The sequence below is a fragment of the Amyelois transitella genome, chromosome 22, assembly GCF_032362555.1.
Source record: "Amyelois transitella isolate CPQ chromosome 22, ilAmyTran1.1, whole genome shotgun sequence".
NCBI classification, from domain to species: domain Eukaryota; kingdom Metazoa; phylum Arthropoda; class Insecta; order Lepidoptera; family Pyralidae; genus Amyelois; species Amyelois transitella.
In genome coordinates, this window is record NC_083525.1 from 4461683 (window position 1) to 4486803 (window position 25121).

The 25121-nt window shown below is 34.6% G+C and overlaps 1 protein-coding gene across 2 annotated transcripts in view; it reads right to left on the minus strand.

Annotated features, from left to right (window-relative positions):
* The window catches only part of LOC106134150 (small G protein signaling modulator 2), a 37142-nt gene extending 12377 nt beyond the window's left edge, over positions 1 to 24765 (minus strand). For both annotated transcript variants that reach the window (XM_060950630.1, XM_060950629.1), the window contains exons 1-5: positions 24623 to 24765; positions 23345 to 23448; positions 20385 to 20537; positions 9726 to 9889; positions 416 to 635 (exon numbers count right to left, since the gene is read on the minus strand). In XM_060950630.1, the coding sequence (XP_060806613.1) occupies positions 416 to 635; positions 9726 to 9889; positions 20385 to 20537; positions 23345 to 23448; positions 24623 to 24641 (660 nt within the window). In that variant the 5' untranslated portion in view covers positions 24642 to 24765. The remainder of the gene's footprint in view (positions 1 to 415; positions 636 to 9725; positions 9890 to 20384; positions 20538 to 23344; positions 23449 to 24622) is intronic.
* Between the last annotated feature and the right edge of the window lie 356 nt (positions 24766 to 25121).

Genomic DNA, 25121 nt, shown 5'->3' on the forward strand with positions numbered 1-25121 from the left:
TCAACACACAGCCCAAATTACTGCTATGATTTAAGTATCCGCTAAGATAGGATTTTTGGATATTCCCACGAGAACGGGAGATTAGGAGTAAGTGGATTTTTGGTTTAACACAGGCGAAACCTAGGACACTGTCTAATTTATCATAAAGTACCTACTTTTCAAATTCTTTGCATAGAAAGTATTTTGTAAAAAGTGTGATACGATAAGACTAACTAATTGATGAACCATTGGGTCCGATCAGCCAAAAAGGCGCTAAAACTTTCGCCTTGAGGTATTCCAGGGTGCAAGCCCTTGTGGGGGAAGTGAACTAAGGATGCTTCCATAATATGGGTCGGCTACCAGCGCGTCTCGCTCGAAGCAGCACGAAATATTGTTGATACAATAAAATTCAATTCGACACGATAAGATGACTTACTAATTCATCGGCCGGTGGGTCCGTCCAGAAGCACGCTGGGGCCTTCGCCTTGGAGTATTCCAGGGCACAAGGTCCCACAAGAAGTGAACTGAGTATGCTTCCATAGTCGGGGTCGGCTACCAGCGCGTCTCGCTCGTAGTAGCGGGTCGCGTTGCTCACTAGGTGCTCGATTATTTTCGCCAGTTGACGCTCGAATAGAGCTATTCTGATCCATAGGTACCTGTAATAAATTAATCCATGGTCGGTAAGTATTTTTGTTTGCCATATCTCTTTTTCCTGCATTCGGTTTTAAAATAATTAATTTATTGGGGCCCTAATTTCAATAAAGATTTAAATCCTATTTCTGGTAACAAAATGTACATCAACCTTAATACCCCAGAAGTTATTACATTACCTCATCTCATTTCAATTCACCATATCTTACTTTCCTTGTCAAATAAACCTCAGATATTATTGGGTACCCGAAATCTATTAGCATAAACATCAGAAATCAGTCAGCTATTAAACCAAGCAATGCGATGCCGCCTCGGGCAGAATTTCAATTGAATACACCCGCCCGCAGGAATTCAATTTTGTCGTGTTAAATCTAAATAAGCCGGGAACATGTATCAAATATAACTAGAGTACGCACGCGGCTCCGCTTGAGTAAAACGGAAAATGCAGTTTATTTCCATTCTAGAAATTTTAGGAAATCCTCTCTTCGTGCACCCATAGACCACATTAAAACCTAAGTACCTACATGCCAAATTTCAAAGAATATGCAGTAGAGTTAGGACTGTGCGTAGAATACGTCACGACAGGTTTTTTTTGCACATGCAGGTAAACTAAAACTTTTGATAAGTATTTCAAAATCACGTTTAAAAGTCTACCCAATAGAAAACCAATTTCATTCTTAAAATCATGCAGGATAATTTGACAAGACTGAAGTTATAAAAACTGAAGTTAAGTATACGTGAGAATTAAAGCTACATTGTTTAACTTTTGTACAGTCGATATTTTTTTGGCACGAGGTCACCGTAAGAAAATATTGCCCTCTGACGAATTATATTTACATTTTCTTATCATATTTATTATCCACATTACATCATTATTTATTAATCAACAATACCTTTCTGAAATTGAGTAATAAAATGTTCTTTATATCTTCGCATAGTTAGGCACAGACATAATCTGATTCAATTTTATCAGGTCTAATCCTAACGAACTTCCAGGAAAATTACTCGTTTCATAAAGCCCGACCCTTCTTAAGAAGTTCAGATTTCCTGAATGCCTTATATACGATATTATAAGAAACTCTACTGGGTCGATACCCAATTATTTTTGTTTTGTAAATTGATTGCTATTTGGTTTTCTCAATTTTATATCTTTGTATTATAAAAGTCATTTACTACGTGTTTTAATTGAGGAAACTCCACTCCAATTACGATGCGCTGACGACTTACAGAAATTGGCAAGCTATAAAAGTAACAAATAAATAAAGATTTAATTTAAACAAATATTTGAAACTGCCACATTTTGCTGTTTTAGCTGTAAAATGTTTTAATAAATGTTACCTATATCTATCGGCGGCAAATAAAACATATTATAAACAGAGAAAAAAAAGGAATGGAGAACTTTAACTCCGGATAATGATCTCTCTAAAGATTTATTCAGATTTGTGAGACTAAACTTACTACGAAATAGTAGGTCTCTACAAATAAGAATACGAGTAGACAAGAAACACTGCCGTATATCTCCAAATTAATTACGGGGAAATATCTAAACACTAAGAAGTCCAAAGACGATACTTGTAAATATGCGATGTAGCGCAAAATTTTAAGATTATTACCCAAAGTAAACTTACATGAAGAATGGAATAACTAGGTATTATCTACTGAGATTGCTTTACCCTGAGCATATACTAGCAGAAACGACGTAAAAAATATCTAATAATTTATATCTCTCAGCGGGAGATAAAAATCCAATGATAAGTAATTTCATTATTTCGCCGAGCAATACGACCCCTATAAACGGGCCATAAAGTGGAGGCTTCCAGAAATACCTACAGACCTAATAAACAAACTAACTAGACTACAAATAGGTCACTTCATGTTTGAGTAGATAATAGATCGCAAATTTAGCAAATAATACCACTAACTTCCTAACTAATAACTAAACGAGGCATTTGAGTCTTTTTGAGAATTTTTGATTACAGTTCTTTTCGATTATCAACTGATTGACTAGCAGACTACGAATAGTCGAACGGTGGATGTAAAATGCTGAAAGGTATGTATGTGTCTTGAGCAGTGTGGAGGAGCACTCAGATATGATTTCCATAACAAAACTAAAAAAGATTTGAAACATTCGGCTCAAAAAAATCTAGGACTTTTGGCACACAAAAGGCACACCAAGGGCTAATGTCAGGTGGAAGAAGAAGAAGGCTCATGGACCCTGTGTGACATGAAAGCAGTTTTTCTGAACTCTTTATATTGTATGCAAACGGCAATGAAAAAGCCACTTTATGCCTAAGATATAAAAACGACACAAGGACCTAGGTCCTTATTTCAGTTGATTTGTACATAAAATTGCGACGTTAAACGGTGTCGTAAAAAGAATCCTTGGTGTTATGTAAACTGACAGTCATGAAATTCTATACTACCATCTATACAAACTATTCCTTATTAATAGTCAAATTATGATTAAACTATTTCTTTATAATAATTAGTCAAAAGTAAAATATTTTATTTTTTACCTGAAAATTCCCACATGAATAAAGCCCCGGGGAAAGATCGAATGAAAAGGGAATGAAATGAACAGCAATGCAAAATTGGCTAAAATTCTTTGAGACTCATTGATTTCAAACTTCGGCCCTTCATTATTACAGTTCTATAAACGGTGAGCATTAAAATAATTTATTAAACTCACTTTATACTACTTATATAAAAATATAAGTACGTATTAGCTAGCTCAATCGTCTGAGCAATCTGGCTTGAAGCTCTCAATCTCCCAAAGGATTTCAAAGTTCAGACAAACTGCTACAAAATGTTAAATGTGTTTTGCAACGTAAATAATTTTATAGCTAAACCGACGAGACTTTCACGAAAAGATTGATGAATGTAGATTTAACAAAAGTAGTGCGTGACATCTGCTGACACTTCTGAGAATGAGGCGTGATCAATATGATCATATAATGATGATCATATTTTAGAGTAACCACTTTAATTAAGTGGAATTCTTTTAATAGGTAAATAAGGACATCAAACTGAACAATTTTTACTACGTAACCAACCGTTAAGAATATTCGACTCAATTTAAAATAAACCTGTATAGACTGTTTATCAGTGATTTTACTTTTACCGATTTATTTCCAAAAACGTCATTAGCTCTTCTAATAAATCGAGAACATGCGTCCTGTTTAGTACATGGGTATTGTTGTATTCTGACTTAGTGTCTGTTCCGTTTGTCTTCTTCTTCCTCCTGACGTTTTATCCCGGTTAAATTCTCACATCTCTGAGAGGAGATTGGGTATATCAGGTTTTTACACGAAGTGTCTCACGTCTTATCTCCGCAACTATTGCAGGGCAACCTAACCTAACTTATAGGTGACCGTTCTGTATGTTATTCTTAGTGAGGATGAAGCTACGAGAAGTCGTAGCAATGGCGCTACGAGAATAGCTGGCGTAGACGGGCAGGATCTTTTATTTTAAAAACAGACATTTACATATATTTACAGCACCTTTGTGCCTATATCAAATACATAACACAGATGGCAGAATGAATAACGTATTTTCACTGTACAATTTAACTATCGATTTCCATTAGGAAAATATATTCCACATTAAAAGAAGCAAAGTAACGTTAACACTCAGAACCCGCATACCCAAATGGAATTTAAATGCGATCCCACCAACCTTTTTAGGTATAAACCAAAACAAGTCTAAGTAGGCCCCTATACATTACCCATTGTCAAATATTTTGATTAGAAATGTTTAACTAAGCCGGTCCTTCTTATATTTGCCATTTCTAAATGTATTCAAGGCACATAAGTAGGTACTATTCGGGTGCAAATGGTTGGTTTTGGTGAATTCTCTGATTTTTTTAAGCAAGTCAAGGGATACGTAATCTTATAAAAGTTTAGAAAAAAAAAACCTTTTCACAGCAACCTAATGTAGGTACAACAAACTAAGTATTGTGTGTTATCATAATGCCAATAAGAGCCCAATGGCCAGTCCTATAATCGAAAATAAATGAGGTATTTTTGTATTAACAATTTATTTCAGAAAAATAAATGGCCTACGTCAAAGAGGCGATTACTACCTAATTAAGATTCATAATTATAATTCATCAAGATTTTGAATAACATTAATGAAGGAAAAGAAACATGCTCAAACAAATCATAAGCTTAATTTATAGTTAAAATATTAACATTCCGTATGAACCTTATGCAATGTTCAAAACGTAGGGAAGTAGAAGAATAAATGCCTTTTTATTTTATTTATTTATTTCGTACAAACAACACCAATAGATTCTCCTTCAAAGGTTGCGGAGGTCATATGGGAGTCCTTTCATGTTAAAACCTGACTTACTCAATCCACGATCCAGAGATGTTAGGATGTAACATGGTCGGCGTTAGCCAGGAAGAAAAAAAAAGAAATTATTGTAACATTGTGTTACAATAAATTATTGTAACATTGTGCTAAAATTTTAAATTAACTAGATAATATAAATATAAACAAAATAATTAAGTCAAAAGTACATATATACTTATGATTTATATACATCAAACCTAAAACCTAAGTACCTATGTCACGTTTTAACAGCTCAGCATTCGAGCAAACCTCAGTAAATACCTTCACGGCAATCCGATCAATGGGTGACTGGGTGTATTTACTTGACAACCTCCCTTCGACCTTGAACTCACAAGAAGGGGCGTAAATCTTTGAGGATCTCAAAAGTGACCTTGACCTGCTATCGATCATATCCAGGGAAATTACATTTTCTGGTCAACTCCACCCTACCCGCGTCTTTGGTTCTGTGTTTGCACTTGTTGCGTTAAGTTTCTACACAAAAACCTTGAAAATTGTTTTAAAAACAAGTTTGGTCAAACTAGCAGTTAAAATGAGACACAACCTCATTCGTTAGTAGGTAGTACTGGCTGAAAAATAAGTGAAATTAAAAAAAAGGAAAAAATATTGTATGATTAGCGCCAAACCGAATTTAAATTATTGTTATTTTTTTTTAGTCCAACTTATTGATTATATTAATTTAAAGTTAGTTAGTTCATCAGTGCATATTGTGAAAGTGTAAAATATCCTTAAAAGTATTGTGACAATACAGTGCAATCTACATATCTTGTTCTGCAGTTTTCTTCACGACACCTACAAATCCTTCTGTTTGCTTATATTTCATGAAACCTTTATGAGTTCATTAAACATTGGTCCTAATCGAGCCACATAAATTGGCGTCCTTTATCGTCCTTGATATGTTGTTTTGTACATATCTGGTACAACATTTTCGTACCTCCTTTCTGAGCTTTTGTAAAAAAAAATTCATACATCTTGTACATACTTTATAACCAACTTCAGAAGAACGTTAGATATTTTTCTTCTCCATCTTTAATTTGGAGTTGAAACATCTCATCGCAAGTGAAATCACAATAAAACGTGCCCAGTAGGAGACTAGGAAACGCAGTAAAACATGCAGTCCAGTGCCAGAAGAACTGAACAATTTATACACTTACTGTGATGTTGAATTGTGAGTGAGACTGTGTGAAGGCAAATCTGTGAGTACTTATATCTTTATATTTCAAGAGTGCACCAGAAGATCAACAATTAAAGAAGAACTAAATAGATCATTAGCATTGCGTTTGTAAAACTTTCGTTTAGTTCATCAAAAATGGAAGCTATATTAAACGTGCAAAATAAATTAAAATCATCAATAATTAAAGCATTAATCAATTTTCAAAACTATCCATCTGATAAAATATCTCCTGAAAACATCGAGATTCGATTAGAAAATTTAGAATATGATTGGATATTATTTAGAAACAATGATAATAAGCTGTACAGTATACCTAACATATTAGAGCAATCAGAATTTCAGAATTCAGACTATATAACGAACTCTATGTATGATGAAGTCGAGGAAGTATATATAGAGTGCAAGACGAGTATGAAATTAAGTTTGAAAACATTTAAGAATTCAAATTCTGTCAAGATGCAAAACAAAAATATTAAAAGTTGATTTTTTAATTGGGAACTATGTTACATACATACATGTTTTAGTAATAAAAAATATTACTAGGCCGTAATTTTTTTGGTTGAAACTTCGAAAAAATGGAAGGACTCTTGAATGTCTCTTAAAATATGTGGTCTCTCTAATGGATGGGAAGATTAATAGCATTAATTTCAGCCGAGAACGGAAAATATCGCGCTCGAGGATTCCGCCACTTAGAACGAATCCTCATTCATAAATGTTACTTGATCAAGTACGAATATTTTTTTTCTTATGTCTTTTTTTATTATAAAAATAATATAAAATTAATTTTGATGTTGAGTGATGTTTTTGATCGAATCAAGAGCGTTCTGGCGAAAGGTCAGATCAAGAGGCCGAAACCGAGAGTTTGCATGACGAGAGTAATGAATGTGGATGAAGCGAAAGAAGTATGCAGGGATCTTGGCAAGTGACTAGATGTGGTCTCTGCCTAGCCTACCTAGAAAGAGGCGTTGATTTTATTTTTTTGATTTTATTTGTATGTACTACCTAAAATCATTTAAAAATACTCTTGTCTTTGAATAGATATATAAATGGAATGGAATGGTAGGCAGACACAACATCTTTCCACTTTTCATTTTTTAACTTTATTCACTTTCACAATTTAATTGAACAGTAAACGAAGGGTCCGTTTAGGGTACTTTTGAACTGACCTTTTACTAGAACGTCCCCAACGTAGTGAAGACATTCCATAAGCCATTCCATTCTTTCCATTCAACATATCCAAATCACGTAATTTTTTCCATTTCTATCACTATAACTTCGTTAAAGTATATTACAACTCTCTTCTATCATGCTGTTACTTAGCTAAAAAAGTAAGTACAACATCTACTTAAATGACCTTTAAAACATTCGAGCAGATTTCCCTTAAAATAGAGAAATTTCCTCAGACGAAGTTCTACAACCGTGTTTCCTGCCAAATTTCAATATCAATTTAAATCACGTATCCAAAATTCGAAGACTCGCTGGAGCATAAAATACTTCTGAAGAAACTTTTCGTTCATTATTTATTACTTCGATTTAGACTTTAGGCTTTTAAAAGTATCGAAAAAGTTTGTGACAAGCTAAATAAGTATACCTTAGTAAGCGTTAATGAAATACCGACTTACCGAGATATTAAATATATTCAGTACCTACCTATAATTTTAGAGCTTTCATGTTACCAACGTTCACTATCATTACTAAGTAGATGCCTACGTACCTATCTATCTAAATTAAAAACATATCTAGTATTGTTCTAGAGTTTTAATGTAACCACTTTTCAGTATCACTGTTCAGTACATACGTGATACATAAAAAGTGTTCTGTCCTGCCATCATAACGCGGCAATGCACATTAACTCTTACGAGTTTCTGTCATTAGTTTGACAGCAGTCAGCTTCTATGAGGCTTTAACACCTGCACAATCAGGCTACCAATAATTCAGGTAACCAATGGATATACATCCAGTAGCCTGAATGTGTAATTACAGTAAATTAAAAGAAATAAACCACAGCATAAAATGGGATACGTTCCTCTGCAAGATTGCTGTGATGGGATTGTCAGATGGGAGTCGCTTCGTGAAGAAACCTGATTTACTCAAGGGTCACTTACTCAATGGACCTAGTGCTCATCACAAGAGATGTAAGGGCAGAACTGTGATTAAGAAAGATTATAATACATAATTATAACTACGTCTTAATTCCTTACGGGGTAGACAGAGCTAACAGCCTTAAAAAGACTGATAGGTCACAATCAGCTGCAGGGCGTAATGATGGAATTGAGAGTCAAATCTAAAGATGATAGTGACATGAATAGAAGATTTTTGTTAAAACATTCCAGTAATTCCTTGCCTTCTCTTATAAATGGGGAATATTGATCACGTATATTATTGTACGTCAAATTCTCAACGTCGTCGCTACAAAATATGTTTGCCGCCGGCGCTCTGCAACGATTTAATTTCACAAATAAATTTTGCAGAAAATCCAAGCGGAAATTATTGCGAGACGCTCTCAGAAACGAGATAATCTGATTATGATATTAAACATAGAAACCAGTTTATCTTTCATTTCGTTTAATGAAAATATATTTCAACTGATTTTATTTATTATTCATCTACCAGTCAGATATCAGTGTATTCAAAATTCAGTTAATTAAGAATCTTCAGAAGTAACTTTTCGGGTATTTACATAATTAAAATACTTGTAATAATTAATTAATGATCTTTGAGTTCTCTCAAGGGCGTAAACAATTCTTCAGGGTCACAAATCAATAATTTTGTAAACTTTCACCACAGATCGTCAGAGAAATAACTCTTGTTTACCCTACTTAATGGTGAAAATAGAATTATATCTAACTCAATCTTACGTATCACTTCTTTATTACTCATGGGGTTGACATAACCAATAGTTATGATTTGAAAGAACGACTAGCTGGCTTTAAGTGAGGTATTAGATGAAACTTATAATAATATTCCAAGTACAGAAATGTCTACTGTTTTAATATATGTTTAAAAATCTGAGGCAGTGAAACGCTATTAACTCTATAAAAAAAGGAAGTATAGGAAGTATTTTATCACTTCCCATGTCTAACATCTTTTCAAGCTCCGATATAGTCTATGAGCGTATGCCTTGTCTGTGGTACGTGCCTGTTCCACAGTCCAGTGATTTTCAGTATGTATATTGCTTTGCAGGCTTCGCCTTTAATATATAGAAGCGGTGGCAGACCCAAGATAAAGTTCGTAGCAGCTGCAGTTCGTGTTCCCATAGTTTCACAGGCATTTGTAGTAAAAGCCTGGGAAACTATGAGAAGAATTTTTTTTTAATACATATTTTATTTGTGTTTCCTAAGCTCGTTATAATGTAACCTGTTTAACTTTTAGCCAACACCATCATACTAATGCTCGGTAGGTCAGGATGGGCCTCCCATTTCACATATCTAGCGTAATTAGACATATAGGTTTCTTATGTGGTCTTGGGGTGCACTATGCTAAGATTTCTCAAAAAAGTGTTTGCGGTAACATTAATAATCGTTATTAACCATTTTTCACCGGGCGTTCTCTATTGTAAACTAAAAATTACTTGGACTGCGGAGGCGACTGCGACAACAGCGAGCCCGAGCCCCTCTTGTTTAGCGGCGGCCTGGGCGCAGACGGCCGTCGCTCCACGCCTGAAGCCGACCGCGTCGCAGGCGCACCCTCCGCGGCTAGCACCCGCGCAGACACTAGCGCCGCCTCCGGGCAATGCTGGAAATAATGGAAAAATTAATCACGTAATCAAAGCTGTTTGGCATCAGTACCCGAGTTAAAAAGCGTAATGCACTATGCGGTTAAAATGTTTGACAACAACCAATGACTCTTTTCTAAAACAGTTGGAAATTAGTATGGTATAATATATATAATTATATAATCTTATTATATAAGTTTCCTTTCTACGTACAGGTTAAGTTCCCCTGCAAAGGTGGTCAGATGGGAATCGCTTCGTGTAAAAACCTGGCTTACCCAATTATAGAATCGTCGTTCAGGCAGACCCCGGCCACCTCCAGAGAGATGAGAAAGCAATTTGAACTGAAGTAACACCAGGATGATAACATATTAGATAGCATATATTATTTGAATATTTGTAGCATGTTTAATGACATTAATTAAAACACCTACTTATTACTAGGTACCTATAATATATATATTTTTAATTCATCTTCCATGCATAGACACGTCTTATCTACGATTTTATTATAGGTAAGTTTGATAATGATATGGCAATCCTATTTTCTTTTAGATACCTAAACACAAACAATATCCAACATGATAATGAGGTTTTCTGCGGTTTATCTTAATAGTTAAGGAGTCAATTAACAACAAAGTATAAGTCCGCTGAATAATCTCCAACTAAAGGAAAGGAAACTAGAAAATTGTCATTAAAACTTTCCTCCGTCGAGCTACGGAAAAGTCCGTGATTCACAATTCGCTTGACACTTATTTTTGCTCTAATTGAGTTCCGGAAAAATAGAATCATGTTGAAAAATTCAAATAATGAATTTAAGTAGTTTCGTAATAGTGATTTCAGGTCAGAAAACAGTCGCTTCGTGTAAAAACTTGTCACACCCAATCTAGGAAGTGGTTCATGGCACGGGCATACCACGGGCTCCTTTACAAGAGAGTTTGTCATACAGATTTTATTTGTTTAACTCAAATAAAATCAAACTAGCTAACCCAGAAACTAAAGGACAAACATGTTTACCGAAATAAATTACTCAAGAGTAGTATAGAAGGAAATCCCTAAGGTAAATGAACTCATAACTGGTTAACTGTATTGAAAATGAGAGAATTCTCGTGTGTTTGGAAACATTGTGCAAAAAATGTGTTTCATTCTACAAAATATTAAGGCACACACCACATAGATATTTCGCTAACATAATTTTCTCGTATGTAAATTTTATAGGATACATAATCTATATGTTTATTTAGTAGCAAGGAACCCCGAGAGGGTAGTGGACCTTTTTTCCTCTAACAAAAAAATAAAATATAAGCAGACGTCCATTTGAAGCCCTGGGGCGAAACGAATTCAATGGCTTTGTAATATTGGAACTTATTATGTGGAAAACTTTCAAAGAAAGGTCAGTTGGTTTTGTAATATAAGAGAACATTAAAATTACATAAGAAAAGATGCTTTATGTTTTTATCGAAATTAAAATTACTTTTTCAATAATAAAGTATTAGTATTACCTAATAAAGTAATTTTAATTGGTACCTAAGAAAAGAATCTGAAGAGAAAACACACTATAAATTAGTTGAGTAAATCAAAATTTGTAGATCTTCTGGTACGTACAGAGTTATATTAAATATATTATTCAATTAAATAACTACTCAATGGAAAACAGACCCTTCGCTTTCAAATTATCTATTTGACGCAGTATATCTTTGTATGTTATTTATCTACAGAATCGATTCTTTCAATGTTGGATAAATCCTATTTACCGATAAATCTTACGGACGAGGGATGACTTATCTAAATCACCAATCGTATAAATCGAAATGAAGGATTTAGGAATCGAGTTGTAGGTATCACAATATTAGAGATATTTCTACCTTGTGGTTTACTGTAAGTTCATTTTATCATTTTAAAATTGTTAATGATGGAGAAATAAAAAAAGATAACAAAATGATCGAACGTAATTTATGAAGTCTTTTTTTAATTTTTTTTTTTTTCTGCTTGTCGACGCAATGGTTCATAGTTTTAAAACAAGAAGTCTGTGTTGATAACAATCAATTCCACAAGCACGAAGTCGAGTCAGGTCGTAAACAACAACATGTAATAAAATAAAACATGTCTCTATAATTGATTTACAGTTCCAGTATATCAATTTATAAGTGAATAATCTAATAGCAACATGGTGTGAGCAACACAGACCGACTAATCTCATTACAATGAATGAATACGAGTACGTTATAAAGGTACGTAGTTTAAGACTCGATAAAAAGTACCTAATATGTAGTTAAAATACGAGAGTACATAATTAGAAAGAATTTTCACAACTTCCAGTGATTTTGAAATAAGATATAGTTTCAATCAGATTAGAAATTCCCTTAATATTTAAAAAGATACAACATAGTGAAAATAAAGTCTTAATTTTTTTTAAACAATGGAAACTTTTACTAGTTGACGACCGTATAACTCTAAAGAAACATAGTAACTAGAACGAATAATTATGTTTATTCGTGCCACAACACGCGCCATTTTAATGGCTCTCATCTGGTTAAAAGCGGCAGCCATTAATCCTTTATTGTTCTCAACAGTGTCCACGATAGACAGCTGTACATTTTATGTTGCTATATGTTCGTGATACATTCTCAAATTACCTTTTTATCGATTCGTTGGTAAAACTCGAGCTATGTCACTATCACTCGGTTTGAGCATAAATCGGAACTTAAATCCCAAAAATATAAATGCGAAAGTAACTTTATTTCTTGTCACTTGAACCAATCTTATTGAAATTTTTCGTCTGGAGAAGAGTATTTTTCGTTCCGATAAAAACTATAGTTCCCGTGGGATTTACGAAAAAGTTATTGGAAATAGAGCGTATTGCAATTATAAGCATAGGCTATAAAATCATGGAGAGGCTTATTCAAATGAAGAGGGAACGGACATTTCAAACGGACATAATATATTATGTCGCCGCGATTTTAAATAACTTCCCTAACTTTATTATTATTTACAATTCATAGGAAGTCATAGATGACTACCTGTACCTGTACGATTATGTTATTGTTGCTTCGTTTACATACATAAAATCAGGCCTCTTTCCCGGAGGGGTAGGCAGACTACCTCTTCGTTAATTTGTTACAAAACATCATGGAATGTAAACAGACTTCACTGCGGTTAGACAAACCCTTATAATAGGTATACCACTTGCTCACTAGTTGGATAAGCGACGAAATTGATCGGTAAATTTGAAGAACGTGTACTTACTTATGCGTAAAATAAGACACAAGTTCGGGTAGGTAGTTACCGCACGTCTGTCATCCACTTTACGTGGTAAAATTTTAAGCTGCGCAAAGTTCAGAACAAACTTGAAACGCGTGCTATAGGTACACGTTTATAGGTGTTACACGAACGGCTCGTTTGCATTTTTTTGTACATATAAGATGTATGCGAAAATAAATATAATATAAAAAGCAAAAATATTTTCACCACATTTATTCATTGAATATATCCTTTAACGATAATGTAATTACAACATAACTAGGTAAGTGTGTTTTTTTTCAGTCTAACCCACTTAGACGCTACGTATTATAATCTCTTCATAGATATCCTCACTTAAAAATATAGTACATTCTCAAACAGATAAGAAAATAGGGTTCCGCGTGATCGAAGTGCGTTAATTATTAAATCGAGGAGTTTCGGGTGAAACGTCAGTTCAAGAGCGCCCTAAACCTAAATAAATGATCTCTCGTTAAGAAAGATAAAGCAAAAGAAGTATGCAAGCGTTGTGATAACCGGACGGACCGGACGTGTGTCTCTTATACACATTGTACCGCTTAAATTTGTGCCGGCGTGTCAATATTTTTCTTACACCAAAAAGGTACCGCCCACGCAGATGAGAGTCAAACCGTAACCCAGTTACAGTGCAATTGGGTTATACCCGCACATATTGAAAGTTCAAATTGGTACTTCCGGACCCAAAAAAGGGTTAATCTTACCGAAAACAATATTTTGTACTGATCTTTGGAAGCATATTATTTCAATTTCAATGTTTTTTATACCATAAATCCTTATTATTATGTTGTTATAAAAATAATTTGAAAGTAAAAAAAGTATTTTTATTAAATTATGACTTGCGATTTTACTTTCAGGCGATGGCTATCCAGCTGAAGGTAGCCTTCGAGCCTTGTGACTATTGGCTAATTATTTTACCTTGTAAGGGACAACAACTTAATGTTTGTATAAAAGTAAAGAAAAGAGCTGCTAGAAAATGTTTACATTTCTCCCTTTTTTTTTCAGCTGCGTTCCCCTTAATTCTCGCTGTGTGTGTCGGTGGCTAAAGAGCTTACAAATATACAAACTCACTTTCATATTCATAATTTTTTCTACTAGTAACTACCCATAATAAAAAAAAACAATTTCGATGTCTTGTAGTGTAGATACTTTCCTAGATAGTGAACAAAACCGACTAGGAATATTTGGTCTTCCCGCACATATTCAGTGTTACAAATTAGTACTTCCGGACCCAAAAAGGGTTAAAGGTAACAACCATGAACTTTACAAATGGACACTAACTTAATTTAAGCCAGTAGGCTAGGCGTTAAATTAAATTATTGCCTGCCCTTTCAGGACCTAACCCAAAGCTTGTGGTAACATTTATCACCTCCATGGCTATAATTATACCTATTTACTTTTGTGGGATGCGGTGAAAGCCAAGTCTCGTGAACCGAAGTTTGTGATTTTAGCTTAAAATGTAACGGGAAATAGAAGATTTCTTTCATGAAATACATACTTATGTAGCGGGAGCGGTGATTCGGCTCGACCGCCACCAAATGGAAGATCTTCCGCCAGGTCAGGTGTTAATGCCTTGGGATAATCGGCGATTCGGATAGTCGGAGTTCGGATAATTGGAGCTTTACTGTATATGCTTCAATCCGTGAAATCTTTGCTTGCGCGACTTAGACTTTTGATCGCGTTTTTGACTGATAACGTCGCGTGACTGGTTGTTGTGATGTGTGGCGCACAAATGTCGCCACACATCGTACTAATTTGAAAATGTATGTGAATTCATCCCAAATATATGATGAATCAACTACTAATTCTGAAGCTAGTATTAAGTATGTTTTATCCCAATATACACAATACATGTTTTATAATGTAAAATTAAATCAAGGTAATTTTGCTGTCTAAATATTAATAAGTTATTGAAGAATTAGCTGAATTTTCAACACAAAATGAAAATTAAGATTCTATTTAATAAACTTTCCGGAGTAGGTAATCAAATTGCAAACTTTTACCGAAGTAAATGAGTTGTTGGAAATTTAAATCTTTACTTCGATACTTTCATTCGATATTAGCAATGTGTCAGTTAAGATAAAACTTGTTGGCTATAACATTTGGACATTTCAGGACATAGTCCACTCGCGTCTTTTAGAACCATGATTTCACATCTACTTTCTTAAAAAATTACTGATGATTTTATTTCAGTCAGCATCGTATTTTTACTCACTAAACTTCTAATACGCAACTCAGAAAAATGGCCGCCGATGTATATGAATCTGTAGGTACAAATTGGATGCTTTCTTAACTGCTGGACCACTGACGCTAAAACATATACATATAATCACGTCTTTTACCCTTTATTAGTAGTAGTCTTACGGGGTAGAGTCAACGGTTTTGCAAAGACTGAAAAGCCACGTTCAGCTGTATCGCTTAGAGATGGAATTGAAATTTAAATAGTGAATGGTTGCTAGCCCATCGCCTAAAAGAACAATCTTAAGTTTATTAGCCTTAACCTTTGCTCGCCTTTTACGACATCCATGGAAAATTTATGGAGTGATCCTATTCTGAAATGCCACCCGTCCCTTTTACATGCTATATATTATATTTTAGTTGTGTCATAACATACATACATACATGTAATCACTTTTATATACCTTGCGGGGTAGACAGAACTAACAGTCTTGAAAAGACTGACAGGCCACGTTCAGCTGTTTGGCTCAATGATAGAATTGAGTTTCAAAATTGACAGGTTGAAAGCCCATCGCCCAAAAGAAGAATCCCAAGTTTATAAGCCCATTCCTTAGTCGCCTTTTACGACATCCATGGGAACGAGATGGAGTGGTTCTATTCTTTTTTTTATATAGGTTCTGGGAACCACACGGCACATATTATGTCATAACCCATGTCAAAGTTGTGAAAGTATCCCTTAATCAAAATTTCTCTACGTAGCAGTACGAGTATGACAAACAGCGAGCGTGACACAAAATCGATACAACTTTAACGGTAGATACGTCGTTCGTTATTACAATGACACTTTAATGTAACCACAGAATAAAGTACTTGCTTGCTCTGTGTTTAATATAGAAGCTATTTTTTTTCGCATGAATTATTTTGTCCTAATGTTCGTTGACATAACTGTTAATGGCATCGCACCATGGTTACTAAAATCCAGTTGCCTGAAGGTGCAGTTTTCCTAACAACTTAGCAGTTAAACTAATGTGCGATTCTTATAAAAAAGGTACATGGCCGCAGTGGGATTTTAACCCCCTGTTCATAACGCGTTTTTAATTCTGATACATTGACCCATCAAACATTGACGCTCCATTGCTACTTACTTGAATCAAAAAAGTTGGTAAACAAATAAATATTTCTAATACTTGTTATCAATTGAACTGTGGTTATAGAACTAGCAACTCCATTTCAGCTCTAAGTATAGCTCTATAGTCCTCATTATAAGTTAGTCCCCCTAGGGTCTTCCACGTTCCACCACACGAATCTAACTTTGATTTTCCGCTGTATTTCCTGATTTATAGACTATCCGCTGTACTAGTATACCGAGGTACTAGTATACATACTTTTAAACAAGGGATACATAAAGGCCATACTTTTATTAATTGTTTTTGTTATGCTTCCAAAACCTGTACCTTACAAAGTAAATATATAGAAGGGTCAAATTTCAATTGAGTTAATTGAGTTAGCCTCAAAGTAAGTACAAGACTTGTGTTAAGAGATACTCTACTGTTATATGTGTGTAATAAATACATGATAATATATAGAATACCCAGGCCAATTAGCAAAAGTAGATAATGTTATTTATATAAATAAAAGAAAAATTTTCAAACAAAATTCCTAACAAATTCTGTAAAAGAGACCACCGAACTTGCTTGAAGAGAGTTTTTAAGAATCTGGATGAAATAAAAGAAGTATGCAGAGATCGTGGCAAATGGAAAGATGTAGTCTCTGCCTTCCCCTCCAGGAAATAGGCGGATATTAAGTATGTATCTGTGAAAGAAATCGATGTATGTAACTGTATTTGGTGAACATATGCATACATTTTCACTCATCGCAGAAAAAGCAATAAAAGAATAATCTTTTAAAGTCACAACACAACACAAGCGATATTCGCATGTATGTATCGCAGTACGTACATGTATTTGCTTTTAGCCCCCCGTGTCGATTCTGATGCGGGTATTGTTCGCAGGTAGCTTCTGTTCTTTGAGTCGTGTTGTGACATGTTATCTAAATAAATAAGAATGCTCTTACGTAACATACCGACATATATTACGTCTTTTCATCCTTACAGGGTAGAGAGACAGCCAATAGTCTCGAAAAGATTTATAATTTCCAATTTATATTTTGTTAATGTACCAAATAAACGATTTTTCTTTCTCTCTTTCTTTCAAAGACTCGAAGGCCACGTTCAGCTGTATGACTTAATAATGAAATTAAGTAAAAAAAAAATAACAGGTTGCTAGCTTGCCTAGAAAAAATCCAAGTTAATTTCAAAGCTTTTCTCTTGATTGACTTACACAATCTACGCAGAAAGAGAAGCAGCTAGCCCACACTTTTTTTTCTTTGCTACCAGATCAATACATAATTTTAATTAGGTAAAGTCTAACGATAAGGTAAAAAAAATACGAGTAAACCAGAAAATCAGAAAAGTTAGGAAACTGACATTTTTACGTTCCTCTACAAAAGTTGCTAAGGTCAGTCAGACCGGAGAAGACCTAACTTACCCAATCTAACATAGTGGCCATATGCTTACCACAAGCTCTTCTCCGGAGAAGTGAGGCCACAACCGGGACTAACACCAGGAGGTTGTATTGTAAGTAAGTATAAGTAAATATATAAGTATGGTAATCCCGATTTTCCGCGTGGCCTCACATGTTACTCACTTTGATTCAATTTACTTTATTTTGTTAGTCTGGGATCTGTCGGGTCGCCGAGGTCAAATTAATTGCTCATTTGCTAAGAATACATTAACATAATGTTTGGGAGTACATACCTAATTGTTACTCCCAAAGATGGATGATTCCTCAATTTTCATTGATGAAAACTTGTCTATTAATATTAGAACTCAATAGAATGGAATTGCTTTTTTTTCTGAGTCAGATAATTTTAAGCCCTTCTTCTCATGCAAGAAGCCAATTATTCGCCAATTATTGAAAAAGCTGGTGGACAATCAGCCCCACGGTCTCGGAGTTTCTACCTCAAATGGTTTAAATATATAGGTATTACCGTATATTTCATGTTCTCAGTATATACTGTACTACTACACTACAACTAACATATGTTATGAGAGTAGGTACGCCCGTGGCCCCGCCAAAGTAAAACGAAAAAATCCTATTATTTTTGTTCCCGCAGGAATTTCGAACAATCCTCTCTTAGCTTCTTCCCTGTATAAATTAATCAAGTAGATAACTTTAACCCGTCTTTTGAAAAGCAAGCACTTTTGTTTATAATTATTTTCCTATAAAACAATTCCTTATTAATTCATACAATCATATTCGCCTGATTGTATGTAAGCATAAATCTTTATAAGAAATAATTTTTCTTTATAAATTGTACAGTGTCAAATTTCTAAAATAAATAGAAAGATTCATACTCGTAAAAGGGTAACTATATAAGTCTCCATTATTTTAGTAAGATAAATTAAAGCTAGCTAGGTACCTACATCAAATACAAAGACTCTAACAAGAACATTAATTTTAACACTAGTACTTACACAAGAAAAGGGTAAAATAATAAAAGAAAAGTGTTTAAATAATAGAAGGAAATGCGAATCCCACTCATTATCTCTGGAGCGCTTAAATTGCCGCGACGCTCAAAGAAAAAGGAATTCTTATAAGAAAGGAATCATCTACTAATTAAATGTACTCCGCAGTGCCACACAGAATAAAGGAAAATGTGTGGAAAATTCGGCTTTTCTTTCGGAAACATCTCATTGGTAAAAGCCGTTTGTTTTTCCATTTAAGGCACCCACCAAATTATATAGAGATAAGTATAAGTATGCCTTTATTATCATGGAACCAGTCGCTTACAGTGCATGAAGGCATTTTCCCTGTATGAATTTATTTTCTATACTATGTAATAAATACGTAGAAAGCTAAATTCTGTGTTATTACATCGATCATTATGATCATGGTTGGATTACGATGAAATCAGGTATCTTCAGTTCAAGTACACTGGGTTCTTTTTATTCCGGAAGAAATTATTCCTATAGATACTATTCCCGTAAAATTTGCGATTAATGTGCGCAAGTGAAATTGCTAGTTTAAAATAAAGTGACGTTTTTCAATTAGAACTTCGTAATGGGAGATGTACCTATATACTTTTACAAACGAACATTACTTAATACAATTCAATTGAGGAGAGATAAAAGTATTAACTTTCACAAACCCAACTCATATTTCGTAAAACAATGTCTTGTGAATTTAAAGGTATTAAGGTAACGATTAATTGCTACGAAGGCCTTCTAAAATTAGGAGAATTATTTTAAATTCTAATAGGTACAAAATTAAGGTGACATTGCGGCCTTCGTTTTATTTCAAAGTTATTTTCTCTCTCCAGCGACTTATAATTTAATACGGGCATCTAAGAATGGAAATTCAAGATAAGTACTTATTGAATTTTCGTGACCGTGAGTTTGTTTAGAGGACCACTTTCCTCAAATATAGTAGTAACCTACTTTATGGAATATTGATCGATTAGACGATTGAAATGTTACATTCATATATTATGCACCGGAAAGAGGTGGTTCAAATATTCTGACGACTCTTAGTACCTATTAAAAATGTCGCCTTATACAATCACAGTTTCTCACTTCCAATTCATTCGTGGATGTTACTGAGGTTAATAAATAAAAAATAATCCTACGTATCCCAGATTTGGAGCTGTAATTTAGGTTGCTAGAGTCAGTTCACAGGTCTTCTTAGACCCCCTGACGTTAGAACTAGTAACATCCACCTCACCTCTCTGGAGAGAAGCCAGGGGTGCGCCTTTACCACGTTTATGGATTGGGTTGGACATTTTTTTACCTTTGTAAAGGAAAACGCATATTGAATCATAGTTACACATCTGATTGCCTTAACGACAGGTATATCTGTGTGAAATACCTGCAATCTTCTAAGAACTACTGCGTTGCGGATCCCACCCAGGCTCTGAACCTACGCGAAGAAAATGCAACCGCAGAACGCACTTCGATGATCACTAGGCCATATTCAGATTTTATGCCTACGATTGATATGCTAATCTTACCTTCGCTATCTTGTGAAGCAACGCTGTAGTGGAGCTTGTCTTAAAGAGGCCAAGTGCCCGCCGCCTCAGGCCCTGTCCGAGACAGGCCTCCACCGCACCGCAGAGGGTCGTGACCCCACCACTTTCTTCATGTACGAATTTTCTTGTGACAGCCTAAAATAAAAATAAAATTGCTATTGACTCAAGAAAGAAGAGCTGTCTTTTAAATGAAAAAGAATATCAGTATATTATGAATTGTAGCACATGAAAAGTATAACACTAGTATAAGAAAAAGATATCATCGTTCTAGAAGTATAAGGCTCACAGATTATTATTACATTATCCTCCAGATATTGGTCCCGGTTCTGTGACCATGATCCCAATACTAAAAAAATACACAAAGCGACACCTGTCTGACCTCCATGATTCTCAACAGGGAAATCTAATAAAACATGAATCCTTTTATTTTTATTTCCTTTATTTCACTATTAATTTTCATTCGCAAAGTTCCATCATGACCACCTGGTTCTTTTTGCCATTGAATACAAAATGAATCAATGGACCAAAGGTTTCAATTTGAAGGCACAAAATGTATACCTACATTAGAAGATCCTGATAGTAGATCGTTTGGCCTACGAACAGTTTCTTTGATACAATTTTTCCTCGGGCATTCAGCCGACAAGACGTTTCATCTTCGAACCTTTCGCTACTGCTAACATAATTTGTGATCTCAAAAAAAAATCAAATATCGACAATACCTAAATTACATTAAATTTTCATAACAAATTTTAAAATCCACAATGTTACTTCAGAAATATCAGCAGAGCAAGTCGAATATTCGGAATTCCTTTCCATTCCGCTGGAATCGCAAACACGCTTTGATGCTTCTGAATATACTCGTGATGAACCCTTACAGGCTTTACTCTGCTCGAATACAGTTAAAATGAATATGGAAAAATTCTTTTAGAGAGTAAAAAGGTTTTATGAATTTTCGAGTTGAGCTCTAAATATATTTTTTAATAAATTTAATTTAAAAGCTTGGCAGTATGTATATTAAAATTGAACAATAATTTAGTGTACCGACTTTTATTACGAGTACAACCGAATCTGTGTCAAATTGGTGCATTTTCAAAACATTATTACCTGCAAACTAATAACTGTTAAAGAGCTCCTTCTTTTTATTTTATAATGATTTTATTCAATTAAATCAATGAATTCTTCTGACGCCTGCCAGGTCCGTTCATACCCTAGTTATCATCTGCTACCAAAGCACTCTTCAAGACGCAATCGATGAGATTTGTCTTTTAACCTAATACAGAGTCCAAGAATCTTTCTAATTCCATCACAACTCCATGATAAATATGATACCTAGTTTAGATTGTCATTCAATGTCATTAATGCTAAATTTCAATCGGTAACCAAGAAGTGCCTCAAATTTAAGTTGCAAATTTTGATTAAACTCCAGAAGGTGCCAAAAGATTTAACATATTATAGAAAATAATTCAAGTGCCAACGATACTCACATAAGAATCACCTAACCCCGCGCAAGATAAATCTTTTGTCGATAAACCAATATAAGGGAAATGGGACGGAACGGCGGATTTCCAAGGGCTCAAGGGTCCGGAATACTGTAGTTTATCTTAGGAATCATCGGGAATTCCTTCAGCCTTTGGTAGGCCAGTTACCATTTTAGTTTATTTTACATTATACTTCAACCACTTTGTGAGTGTGTAACTTTCTTTATGTAAGCTAGGCGGTTTAGGGTCCTCTTGACGTCACCTTGCGCAGGACGTTCCTGACTTGATTAAGGTTTAAGTTCATTTAGGCCTTCCCCTACCAACATTTCCATTCACACTCTTCTTGTATATTTGCTTCGTGTTATATTCAATTTTTTCTCCACATGACCAAACCATAAATCAATAAATATTGTCTAGTAATTTATACGTACGTAGGATACATCATAAAACCATTTAGCTTAACGCCGAGTTGAAAATGGTTCCATCTCAGAGTAAAACAATGGGATTTATGTAAACGTTTGAAGTTGCGGGCTTGTCGCCCAAAGCTAGTCTAATTTTCTTTTTATTTCAAAGAGTTTATAAAGTAAATTTCTGCATATAGCTGTTGTTTAAAAACACCGAAGTAAAAACCTTGTTCAAAAGGTAAAAATGGCTAACTTTTAACAATAATTAATTTATCGGTGACAATAGATTCCAATTCGCAGTCTAGAGCGTCCCCTAAAAGTTCACAGAAAGTAATTATCTAACTGAAACCAATTAAATGTTGACAAAACCACATTTGGAAGTAAAAACAACGCTACTAACTTTGCCCAGATTTTCGCTATCAGCGTTATTCCAAACTTACTGTGCCTGCGACTTCGTCCGCGTGTAATAGTTATTTTGGGCATCATTGAAGCCCTCAAGGATGAATAATTTTCCCCGTTTTTTTCACATTTTCCATTAATTTTTCGCTCCTAATAGTTACAGCGTGATGACATATAGACTAAAGCCTTACTCGATAAATGGTCTATTCAACACGAAAATAATTTTTCAATTCAAACCAGTAGTTCCTGAGATTTGCGCGTTCAAACAAACAAACTGTTCAGCTTTATAATATTAGTATACAATATCTTTCCTCATCATTGCTGTCTATCGAAGCTGCCTGTAAATTTAAAATTTCCGTACAGTGGTATCCTTATACCAGGCTTGGCCTATTGAACTTAATGAAACTTAATGTAGTCTTTTATAACTGACCTTGAAAAGAATAAGACTTTGGCTTGAATCATGTTCAGAGTAAATTTGAAGTAGGTTTGTTTAGTGTAATTAACAAATCGCTATGTAATATGAAATTCAGACGAGATTCGCTTTTTATAAAAACCTGTCTTACCAAATCTTGAATCGTAATTAAAGACGCACAAGACTTCAAGAGGAAGAAAGAAGAAAAGAAATGCTTATATGAAATATGAAATATTTCTGCTGACTTACTTCTTCCATAAGCTGTTTAACTTCTTTCTTGACAGCGGCTATGAGCCGCTCCTTCTGCTCGGTATTTGCATCTGCCGCCGCTGGCATCTCTTCCCCGCTTTCAGCTACAACAACACCAAAAAATTATCACTAAAAGATTTGAAAGTTACGGCCTCTATTCCATTGTTGCAATTTGTCCCTACGATAGGAGAGCTATGCGCAGGCGACCAGTTGCTGAGTCCGGTCGAACTACCGTCATTAGGACTGATTTCACCGTTAGTGCCCTATGCAATTTAAGTTACCAGCTGGGAGTCTTATATATGAAAGTTAAGAGTATCTACGATGAGCATCGGTAATTAACTGGCAGACCCAAAACTGTACACGAAGAAGTATGGCACTAATTAATATACGAACTATACCTACTTATCCCGTTAAGATATAATATTGTAGTTGCGATTCTGTTTAATCTAATTACCTACCTGATAATGTGATATCAATGGTCATTATGAGAAGACGTGTCTCCTGTACGTGAACTAAGCATAAAATAATAAGAACGCAAAAGAGGCACATTGTAGTTATAATCATATCTTTACATGCCCTCGTCCTGAATTCGAACCTTCTACTCGGTTCTCTTTTCGATATTTTACTTTTACCAATCTTTGTCAGCCGCAATTTTAAAACTTATCACAGTATTACTGTCCGAGGACGAAAAGACGATAAAATAAATTATTTTGGCCAATTCTGCTTATCTACAAAATTTTTGAAACATTAGTCCAAATATGAACAAATTTTTAAATTTGTAATGTGTAGGTTTTACAGCCATAGAGAGTGCCTTATTATTTCTAGATTATTTAACTTATTTACTTAGGATATTAAAGCTTTTTCGTTATCTTTCATTTAGATAAAAAAAGCAATCTGAAGATAAAAAATAAAAAACAGATTATATTTTCTTAGAATAGACGTAGAAAAGAGTGTAGGTAAGCAGCCATATAATAAACCTATATAAAATTGGACAAATCATCAAGCTTTTACCCAAGCTAATTACTAATCAGCCAAGTTTTCCTAAAGCTAACCCTCATATCATTCTTGTCATAAAAACAAGATTGCAAACATCGCTTCACGCGACGGTTTTCGCCCACACCAGTTGTTATCGCCAATGTCAAAACATTTCCATAGACACAGATACCGTGTCCTAAATAGACCTTTAAACATTCACCTATTTACATAAAATACGAATCATTAAAAACAGCAATTCTACGTTCAAACATTTCGCCTTGGAATGTCATCAAAAAAAAGTACCTTTATTTTGGGCGGCCATTACTTTCTGTCGACGGGGAGTGGCGCATTATTTTCGCGGGAAAAAAATCACATTTCTCATTGTAACATTTGTAAACACATTTTCTGACGGAACTGGTATTGTTTCAAACGTGTTTGTAATGACACTGATGGTGGAAAATGGTTTAGTGGAAAAATCGATGTCGCGCCGCGCGCACTCCCGCTCCGCACGAATGATAAGGCGGCTTGCCGGCGGTGTAGCGACTGTACGTAGGTACATGGCTACCCTCCGAGGGCCATGGACCAACTTACGCTGGCTGTCATCTTAGCCACGATTGATTGTCGAGTTTAGTATAACAAAATATAAGGATGCTTGTAAAACCTGTATGAAAAATTTTATTGGTTGATTAGGACAAGGATCATAAAAATCTCTTTATGTTTTGAATTGGATATTTAACGAACGAGCTTAATAGGTACTTGCATAGTTATCATTGTACTTTTCTTTCAAACTTGAATGTTACAA